Source organism: Tasmannia lanceolata, unplaced genomic scaffold (genome assembly GCF_043159265.1).
Source record: "Tasmannia lanceolata isolate RefF3 unplaced genomic scaffold, GAP_Taslan_0.1 ptg000015l, whole genome shotgun sequence".
Taxonomy (NCBI): domain Eukaryota; kingdom Viridiplantae; phylum Streptophyta; class Magnoliopsida; order Canellales; family Winteraceae; genus Tasmannia; species Tasmannia lanceolata.
Window position 1 is genome coordinate 21702678 of NW_027518692.1, and position 11159 is coordinate 21713836.

Genomic DNA, 11159 nt, shown 5'->3' on the forward strand with positions numbered 1-11159 from the left:
TGGGATACATGATTGGGTTAATCCCTTTCTAATCTTTGTTTATTTTCTCTATAGTGGAAGTCACTTTGTCATGTGGACGTAGACTTTGTTTCCGGACCACGTAGATCTTGTGTGATTGGGTGTTTGTATCTTACCATTACCTTTACATTGCTTTGCGTGTGATCAGATTGATTTTTGCCCGTTAGATTTTATACACTTTATATTCATAATTCGGGCCAAGCAAACAACAAATGTGAACACATTACTATATGATACAAATCCCAGAACCTGAATCCATTCTTGATTGGAAGTAGGATTGCTTGGTCACTTCCAAGTGTAAGAATAACAGATAGACTACAGATTTATCTTGTCACTGTCTTTCAGACAATCTCCTCCATGGTGGGGAGCTAATTACATTACATAGCTTGAGAAACCATGTTCTAGGAAATACTTCCAAGACGTCTTTCTGCCCTTTGAAGGGAAATCTATTCTTAAATTACTTTAAAATCATTATAATAGAGGTAGGATAGTTTCCCATCGAATTTTGACATCAGTTGATGAGCGATAAGTCCGCTATAGTGGTTCTCATATCTCGCAATGCAAAGATCAATCGCCTTCTTGCACATATCATCTTCTTGATAGAAGGGTTGTGCTAAGAATTCATTAAGAGGCATCCACTGAAGGAGAAAAACCAGTCAAAGTTAGGGAAAGAAAATGCTTTTGATAAGGTGAAAATACAATGTAATTCCCATATAACACTGTGCTAATTACCTTGGCATCTTGAATCTCTGACTCGTCGATGTTAATGTCGAGCGATAATGGCCTGAGCGTGCAGATGAAGAATAAATCCGATTTCTCGAAAGCCACAAGGTGGGCATGCCTAGTTATTGGCCAAAATATTAAGCATTAAGATAAATATCTGTCGTATAATTTCTAATCTGAAAATGAGGAATGATCAAGTCAAAAAAGAATCTTCCATTATTAAAAAAAAAAAAAAAACTTCCATTATGACGTATTCTACAAGAATTAGCAAAATGCTTCAAGCATGTAAACCTGAATTGGTCTTACCTAAAAGCAATCACTTCCATGAAAGCTGTATCTATCTGAACAGGAAACAAATATCAAAACAATAATTAGTGTGATGAAAGGTTACTATTAAGCTTGTCCTCTAACATAATACATCATGCATGTATGTCTAACCTATAGAAACTAATGCTCAAGTAAACTAAAGACAAATAAGAGTTGGGTTTCTTCTTACACCAGTTTCTTCTTTCACTTCTCTCACAGCTCCACAGAACAGTTCTTCAGACTGAGAAGCATCAAACAGACAAACACACATTTATTTATTTTTTATTAATTAACTGGAGGAAATCAAATCACCTGTTTTTTCTTCCCTTTTTGGTAGGTAATGTATTCAAAATTATAATAAAACAATATAAGGAAAAACTTCTAACTTAAGAAAGTTCAAAGAAAAACTGTCATGAAGGAAAGAAAGCCCATCAAGATTGCAATAGAAACAAGTATTCCTACATCTACTTAATCAATTTTATTCACCCATGCTTATGGGTATATTAATTACCATACCTTCAAAATATTCACTACAACTGTAAGTCAGTACGTCATAAATTCAACTTGGTTACAGATCACAGAATATCAGCCCCAGAGTTCAGAGTTGTTCTTAAACCATTAACCACAGGTACCCAATAGTTTACTATAAATAACCCCAGTATCTCACTGTAATAATGTTATATTATTAGATACAAATACTAAACAAATATCTAAAATGGAAATTGAACAAAGGACCTAGCTACCAAGTTCAATGAGATGAAAGTAATTTACTAATTTACATGATAACAACAATAAAAAATGGGAAATGATTTCAGCGCTCCAATGTTTTGATAAACATGGGCTCCACTTGTTTGTCGTGTAGTATTTAAAGGGCTTTAAGAGCTTTTTGAGAACCGTAATATTCCTCTGACAGCCTTTAAATACTACACGACAAAAAATGGAGCGCATGTTTATCAAAACATTGGAGCGCAGAAATCATTTCCCCAAAAAATATGTATATGGATAAGTCTGGTGTTTTGGATACAAAAGTTCAATTTTGATTGTTAATTCTGTGATTACACATGTAATTGCTATTTTTCTTAGTGAAAGATGAGTACCTTATTTATAAAACCTGTCGGCAATTTCCATACGCCTGAGCATCTGCAAGGACATTGCCTTTCTTTCACAACAAGCACCTAGATTTTGAAAGAAATTGTATATTGAAGAGGTAAGATGTTTTTCTACACAGTTGAAAAGTACTCAATAACTATCACAATTCAAGCATGGGGTCTTCATTGAAAGAAGCTACGAGATCACCTCTCTCTTTTCGTTCATCACAAATCCCCCTATACCAACTTGATGTGTGGCATTAGCAGGGAGTGTGCAAGTCTCTTCAGGAAGCCAACATGTTAGCACAACATATCCTGGCTCAGCGTGGTGGTAAGTGAAACCTTCCTGAAGGCAGATGCAGAAATTTATGAGAATAATTTCAAAACGCAGGCACAAATGTAGGCCAATACTTACAGAAAAAATGTGTATCATTTTAGAGTCATTAGCATTAAAAATGTGATGGGAATAATTCTTTTAGTTACATAATAGTTCCTAGATTATATAGAAGAAGAAGCCTACACGATTTTTTCTATATAAATGTCAAACTGTCGGCCGGGGGACTGGCTTTGCTCATCTTGTGGTTACGATAATTTTAAATGGAGGAGTAAATGCCGACGGTGCCATGGGCAAAACAGAGGTAAAGTAGTGGAGAGGGAAAGAAACAAAGTCAAAAGGAGACCGCTGTGGCAATCGAGAGACCGGTACTGCTCCTCTTGCAATTACTTAAATTTTAAATGGTGGAGCCGATGCCGCTGGTGTGAATAGGAGAAAAAGCGAAATACATTAAACCCAGCTGAGCCGGCTATTGAGATCCAGGAAGGAGATGTTTGGCACGATTCAGGATTGACCTCTCCTTTTGTTGAAGGAGGGATACCGTCCCTTTCGATCTCTGGCCCAGAGGTGAAAACGAGGCTTAATATCCTAAATGCGTGTCTAGTAGGAAAAAGAAAAGACCCGTCTGTATCCATTCAGGATCTGGCTTTGGGCGAAAAATTGTTGGGAAATCGCTACCCTTCCCTGTCCTTCCCTCCTATCAAAGGATGAAGTCCTATCTATGTTTCACTCGGTGGATATGGCTGCCGAAGTCCTGGCTAAGAAAGAAGTGGCATGTGAAAATGTTCTAATTTCCCTCACCGTTTGGAACCAAGACTTCACCCAGGGGTCTAAGGAGCTATGGGACATTATATGTGGAATTCCCTTACAAATCTGGGCTACCTCAACAGTTGAAGGTTTGGGAAATCTCTTCGGACCAGTCCTAGAGGTTAAAATGGAAGGTAACCATAATCATTGTATGAGTTTCGTATCGGTCAAGATCCTTGCACCTAGATGGAAATTGAGTTACCCCACTGCTTCCCGGTGGGTATTCTGATTCAGGAGTCAAAGGGGCCTCAATCTGCAATTGATTATGGGGATTCTCGTTTACAATCAACCCAAGGGCCCTTTCCCCCTGTGGGATTCCCTGCCGGCCCGATGGCAGCTAGGGCGGATACTTGTCTGGTGGAGGACCGCCCGGAGCCCATCTAGAAAATTCAAAATAGAGAAACCATTGTTCCGTCGGAGCGGGACCCCCTATTTTCAAAATTCAAACCATCAGGAGTATGGGCGAGAAAAGTACGGGTGCCTTTCCCAACACTGGCTTCATTTTCCCTTCTTCTTCTGACCAATGGAGGATGGCTAGGAAAAACTCTAGATTTCCAAAAGGTGTCTTTGGCCTTTCATCATATCGAGGTATGACACCTATGGTTTGTACTGTCTCTGGATGAACATTTGGGACTGCCTCTCGCTTCCTTTGGTTGGGCTAGTAGGCGTGGGCTTAGGGAGTGTTGCAGGTGGGAGGCAGAAAAGTTGATAGATTTATTAGAAGGAATCTTATTTTGGGGTGCAGAAGATTATCGTGGAAGGATGTCTTGAATGATGACTGAGACAGTCTAAAAAGTCTAGGGTTCTTGTGGAAATTATGACGGTGGAAAGATTTTGCCAGTAGAAGGGCAGTAACTCATTTATGGCACCTTGGGGCTTGTAAAAAAGAGGAGTAATCTGTTAGGGGTCTTGCTAAGGAACGGTGCTAGAGGCTTACGAAAATAGTAAGCTTTGTCTTATTATCCTTGGCATTTGAAAAGGCAAATCTTTTGGTCATAGAGTTATGGCGCTACAATCGAGTGTACCCTTTTGATTATTAGCTTAGTTTCCTGTGCGTTATGAGGGTGACTTTGGCCTCTAGGCCGTCTCTTTCATGCCTAATCCCTTATTTAAATAGTGTGTTGGTTATCCTAAGACTAGGTAAGCACAGTATTAGTTAGGTCAGGAAAATGGATGCTTCTTCTTCCTCTTCGAACCCTCGAACTTTCAAAAAGCTTCGGAAAGGGTTCACGGATTGCTCCGAGTGGTTCCATCATCGGCAGTGGGTTCGTAACTTGAGATATAATAGAGCAAAAGCCTCGGTGGAAGCTCCCACTGTCCCTGAACAAGTTAAAAGTATTATTAAACGTCAGTTTCAGGAGGATTATAAGATGGTTGCAGAGGAATACTTTCCCTTAACAGGTACATACAATATAAAGGACTTTTGTATACCAATTTACAAATTTCCGTTTTTCGTAGGCTGTTTGGAGGTCGCAAATACCTCGAGGCTTATAGAATGGGAAATGAAGCAATCTCTTTGCATTAGAAAGATAAATGAGTTAATAGCAATCAGGATGAACCAGGTTGAAGAGGTTCCCTACCCATAGTTTGCCTCAGATTTCTTCCCTGACGATATGGATTTGGAATTGGACATAGGAATTTTATTGGTGGGATTGAGAGAGTGTGTGTGGTAGTTTTTGTGCCAGAGTTAGTTCTGATGTTCTGATGAGTTGATTAAAAAGGTTTTTCTTGGGCGGTTTCATGGGCACTAGATCTTAGGTTCTGACTTGATGAAGAAAATGTATAGATGCTAAGGGCATATAACGAGTTTCTTTGGGTTGGGATTTTTTGAAGAAGTTTAGTTTAGTTTTCTTTGGTATATGGAGTGAATGATGGAAGTCCTGGATGGTGGTTGAATGCTGTATAGAAAACTGGGTGCTGTTTTGCTTATCTTTTGGACTGGTTCCAGCATGTTGGTCCAGTCCAACTTAATATTTTGTAATGCAGATCGAGTCGAGACTACTGGTCCCAACTGATATCTTAATATTAATGAAACATGTCAGTTTTCGTAAAAAAAAAAATAGTTCCTAGATTTAGTCATTGATTGAACCACCCCTCAGCTTCTACAAATACACATCTACCTCTCAATGGATCGTACCACTGTCAAAAGCTGCGATTTTATTTTGTATTAAAAATGAAGAAATACTCATAATTGATGAAGGGTTCAACTAGGAAGAGCAATGGAATCCTACCTTTATAGCAATTGGAACAAGATCAGCTTGCTCTGCCAATATCCTGAGCCATATGCCTTTCTTGCCCTGCATTGCATGTCCAGTGAAGAACTTTTAGAGGTTAATCAATATTAATATTTCAAATAACTTGGAAGCTATCCAACATCATTGACATATAAAATAGTCGTGATTCTATCTACATATAATCGTTAAAATGTTAAATCTTAATGAAGAATTATATGAGTAAAAGAACCAGTACAGATATTGAAAAGTTAAACAAAAATGGATGATGGAAAATTTATCCAGGATACAACCATTCATTCCTTCATGGAAAGAAAACAGTAGACTTGCTCCAGTGTTGCATTGGTGGGCTTATTAGTGCTGTATTGATCATTAACAGTTGGTCTTCATCTTTTGACTTATCAATAAGCCTAGTTGTGCTTTGATGCAGTGTTTCAAAATGCAGAAGCGGGCCAAAATGTATCCAAAGTACATCCTAGTTTACTTGGCACAACACGGTCGAGTACTCAGTTGACACGATCATAACTTGAGAGTCAGAGGAGTTTTGATTGACTTTGTAGGACAAAATGCAGACTTGGACCAGAACGTGGCCAAGGCAAAAGGGAGTTGACGGGGGATTTTTTAAACTATGCTTTGATACCTTAACATCCATGTTATGTTCATTAAAAATGATAATGTGGAAGGAACTCGAAGAAAATACAAGGTTGTTACCTTTAGTTTCCAATATGAAAGAGAAGACCTTAAGATGGCGACAAATGCATTGGCACTGGATGGTAGACAGTTTGGATCAATGACCAGTCCATCATATTCATCTTCATAGGCATCGAGTAAATCAAGCGTGCTGCTCAAGGATGTGTTAGGACAGGCAACATTAGCTCCTTTTCTCTTGGATGCATTACCATTTAGAGGTATGAAATTTGGTCGGGAATTCAAAGTTGGCAAGTGCTGGGTCTTGAGAGCAAAACCTGGATTATACATTACGATCCGACAATTAAAATGGAACAAACAAAATTCTGTTGTGTGAATAACTCTAGTGTGTTTGCAAAGTATTTCTAGTCTTTAAGAATTGAAATTAAAGATCATGTTTTGCCTGTAAGTATAATGCATATGGCAGTGTCTAGAACCTTTTAGGAATAGTAATGATTTCTAGTAAGCGTGAACTGACCACAAAAAATGATTCCATTGATTTTCTTGTTGTGTGTGAAAGTTTTCAATGTACCCAAAGGACCCTGACTAGAAAACCTGTCACATGAGGGTTGGCTTTATATTGATGGAAGTATAAAGAGAAACTTAGTTGGGTTATCATGACATCTAAATACTTTCTTAGTGGTGGAAAATCAAAATAAAAACAGACAAGGAAAAGCGAAGGTAGAAAACATCTAAATTTGGTGTCTGTAAATGGAGTCTTTTAGCTCAGTGAACCTCGCTAAGATCTGTCACCTAATGAGTTTTTCTTATAACCCATCTGGTGGACTAATTGAGTCTCTCTGCATCCTTGGAGGTTGAAAATTTTGCTTTTTGTTATTGAAGTTGTCATGGCTTTCCGTATGCAATGGAAGGAAAACTCAACAAACACTTGGGCGAACTTAGAAATGAGTTTTCTTCCTTACTTTGTAGGGAAGGCTCTGCATTAGACATAGTATGGGAGACAGCCTGTCTAATGATTTTAAAGGGAGCAACAAAAAAATATGGTTACAAGCTTTAAGTGTTTGTTTTTTTTGAACTTTAGACTTTCCATAAAGCATAGATATACAAATTCCTGTCTAAATGATAAGTCTCCAACAGATCAAATATCAATAGCTATCAACTGATATATCTCGATTAACACAGTCAGTAAAGAAAATATCACCATTAGGCAGTGTTAACTTACCAACTTCTCCAAAAGCTAAAGCTGTTGGAGAAAGGCGTTATTTATCTTTTATACTTTAACACTCCCTTGCACGTGTGGCCCACTTGGCAAACACGTGGCACATGTGGTCCCACTTTGGACCGACCATCGCATGTGGATTTTTGCTATCCGGGAGGTTTGAACTCGAGACCTTTGGCTCTGATACCATGTTAACTTACCAACTTCTCCAAAGGCTTAAGCTTTTGGAGAAAGGCAGTATTTAATCTTTTATACTTTAACAGGCAGAACAGAAGATAACGTATTACAGTTAAAAGGAAGAACCTTGAGAAGCAAAAGGAAGATTGTTGTGTATAAAGACAGAAATTTTATCATGTAGCATTCAATATTCATTATTACTTGAAAGATAAAGTCTAGAAACGAATGACCAAATTTCGAAAACTTGTTGGATTTCCTCAAGTAAAAATGAGTTAGTATTACAAGCCTCTTAAAACTGTAAAGAGACTTTTATATTTACAGATATACAGGCCACCAGTTCTATTTTCTAAATCAACTAGTTTGTAGACACACAAGCTGAAAACACTGAACAAAGTTAGAATCTCTTCTGTATAACAACACTCATGCCCAAACTCAACAGCTCACTTATTAAAGCATTAAATTTAAGAGAAGACAACACTGGATGGCTAAAACAGTAAATAAGTTCAACTTAGTTTGTGCCATTACAGAGATCAGCAAAAAACAGAGAACAGAACTGGAAACAATATATTTCATTGACATACTTAAAGTATAAAAACTACTGATGAGAGATTAAAGGTGAATTCCAGGTTGAAAAAACAAACTACTGAGGAGAGAACATAATAACAGCAACACACCTTTTGCCGCCTTGTGGAAACTGCAATCCCAAGTCCACGAAATCCCTGGTTCCGGCGATAAATTCCGGTCACATTTACCTGGAAATACCCATCTCATAGTTGCCATCATCTTCGTCATACCAATCACGAACAACCCATATAATCAATTTTAGAGTTCATCCAATGCCACATATATATAGTTTTAGAAATTCTGCATATGGGTCTGCAAATGGTGAGAGCATTGGATATAGCAGAATCTAAGACAAGTAGGAGCATAAAATGGAAATTTCAGTTTGCTGTTAACCATATTTGGTTAGATAAAGTGGGCTCACTTCCTAATTTTCATTATCTAAACACAAATAATAATCAATATAGCTTATGTTATCCATATAAGAACATAAATAATCAATAACCAACAAGAAGATAACAACAATAATAATCAAATCACAATGACATGCCAGCTAATACTACCTATCTCTGTCAGTACTGTGTTGTAAAAGGTGAGAATTTTCTCCATTTCAGTACTTAAATCAAAGTTTAAACATCAAGTTTCCTAAATTTTAAATTCCTTTGGAATGTTCTTTGTTGCAGTAACTTTTAGGGACTTTTTATTCTTTGTTCTATCGTTGCAAAATGCTGGAACTTTTGCAATTCTGTACATTTCTAGATTCTTTCTACTACCTATAATATGCTCTGAGGACCATTCGACAATGATACTTCTCCTATTACTATAGGAATATATGCACTCCTTTGTTTTGATAATGGCACTCATTTTGCTGAACAGTTTTTTATTGGCTGTTGATAGCTTTTTGGTAATTGTAATAGCTTTTAATAGCTCATTAAAACCTGTAAAGGGAAGAGATGAATGTCATTATTAAATCAAGGGAGTGGCGCCGGGGGGGGGGGGGGGGGTACCATTTTCCTGTTCGATATTCATTTTGTTAATAGATGACTGATCCACCTATAGCAATACACTGAACTTATGTATATATGTATACTTTTCCCCATGATCATGATTAGATGATGATGATGAAAACCTGGCCCACCCTTTTCAGAAAAACAAACAAACAAAAGGGGTGAAAATGTGAAAAATGGTGCGGAAATATCATTTATGTTTTAATTAGGGAAATGATATCCCCCCTTTTCAGCATTTTCACCCCCTTTTGTTGGTTTTTTTCCGGAAAATTGGATATGGTGGGAAAGGGGGTATATATATATATATATATATATATATATATATATATATATATATATATATTATTCTTATAAATATAACAAGGGATTTGCTAGGGACTTTCGCATAAAGGAATTTCACGGCTGGCTGTTGAGCAGCCACGTCGGGTTAATGAAATGAAATAAGACAAAATCTGCTGCAAAGTAAGCCCGTGTTGCCTCTCCATTTTGGAATGAAATGAATAGGAGCCTCGTATGAGAAACAGAGAAAGTGGTTGCTCAATTGGAAAAAACGAACCAGACAGTAGAATTGTAGGGCATGAGTTTCAAATGTTGCAGTGAAAGGTTCTGAGGCAACCACGGGCAAATGGTTATCCATTAAGGGGGGAAAATAGTATTTACAAAGCAGAAAGATTATGCTTCAATTAAATGAAGACAGACAAAATATGCTGCAACGTAAGCCTGTGTGTCTGCTCTCTCGTGCAACAGCCAGCCGTGAAATGCCTTTCTGCGAAATTCCCTAGCAAATCCCTTATGAAGGTTACCTAGAACACGGTTTGTTCCGGTACGTGGTACGGGAACGTGTACGGGGTACGATGGTAGCCCGGTACGCGGCACGATGAGGGTAAACTAAGTTGGTTAGCTATTTTAGTTCGCAGGTCGATTTAGAGTGAAAATTTGGGTCGCTCTGGTACTCTATATATATAATTTCATATATTTTTACAAAATATCATTCTATAGTCCATACTATGTACAATTGATAAACAAAACCAAAAACATCATGTATGCCATTTATATATATTCAAAATGAAAATTCCAGTTCTAATCCAATCCATAATATATAAAATTTGAAAATCTCCAAATATCACTAAATTAAGTTCCAACATATATTGCATTCTCTATCTTAAGTGAAGCAAACAGAAAATAACTACCCTGTTCTGAAATAAGAATATAAAGATATGAACAAACTAATAAACTATTGTGTAACTCTTTTTTTCTAGTCTATCGAAGCGCTCCCTCTCTCTATGCATCTCTCCCTTTAGTGCGGGTCGCCATTTTTGGTGATCCGGGTCGCAAACGACCTACGTTTCGGGTCGGCGACCCCGGATTGCAGGTCGGAGGGTGGGAGGGCGATCCCGGTAACTTTGTCCCTTATAACAAACTATAATTTAGGCTACTGATATTAGCATTGCCATGTTTTGATAATTGCACTAACAAACCTTGTCTTTTCTCTTTTAATTGGCTTTTACCAGCTTTTTGGGAATTGTAATAACCTTTGACAGCTGGTTAAATTACAAAAGACAAGGTGAGTTAGTGCAACTATAAAAACATGTCAGAGACAATATCAGTAACTTAATTTTATTATAATTAAAAGGAATAAGACCTAGTGAAAATAGAAGAGAATTGAACTTTCTCCCAACCAACTATGTCTTTATTTGATTTTAATTATGGGTTTGTTGCAAAAGAGGTCTCTTACTTTGTCTTATTTGCAAAAGCAGTCTTCTACTTTGACAGTTTACAAAGGCAGTCATCATTCTGGTTGGACTTGGCAAATCCAATCATGTTATTTTCTTTGGAACGGAATTACACACGACTTTTGCCAACTTATAAAAATACCAAAATGCCTTTAAATGTAAAGTCAATTTTAAACTCGATCTGTATTAAATTAAGTATATAATTTATTCAATGTAATTAAGTAAAAAAATCAATATAATTAATTTTTTCATGTTTTACCTCTTTTCATAGGAAAACTACCCGCCGTTTCGAGACTCTGAAACTCGG

The 11159-nt window shown here is 37.2% G+C and overlaps 1 protein-coding gene across 1 annotated transcript; it reads right to left on the reverse strand.

The window, feature by feature from the left end:
- Positions 1-249: 249 nt before the first annotated feature.
- LOC143846681 (nudix hydrolase 8-like) lies at positions 250-8422 on the reverse strand. Its single transcript, XM_077355183.1, has 9 exons — positions 8226-8422; positions 6219-6472; positions 5508-5573; positions 2344-2481; positions 2145-2222; positions 1238-1288; positions 1048-1082; positions 751-859; positions 250-656 (listed from the first exon to the last, which is right to left on the reverse strand). Exons 1-9 carry the CDS (start codon positions 8341-8343, stop codon positions 471-473), a joined length of 1035 nt encoding a protein of 344 aa, XP_077211298.1. The 5' UTR covers positions 8344-8422; the 3' UTR covers positions 250-470.
- Positions 8423-11159: the final 2737 nt, after the last annotated feature.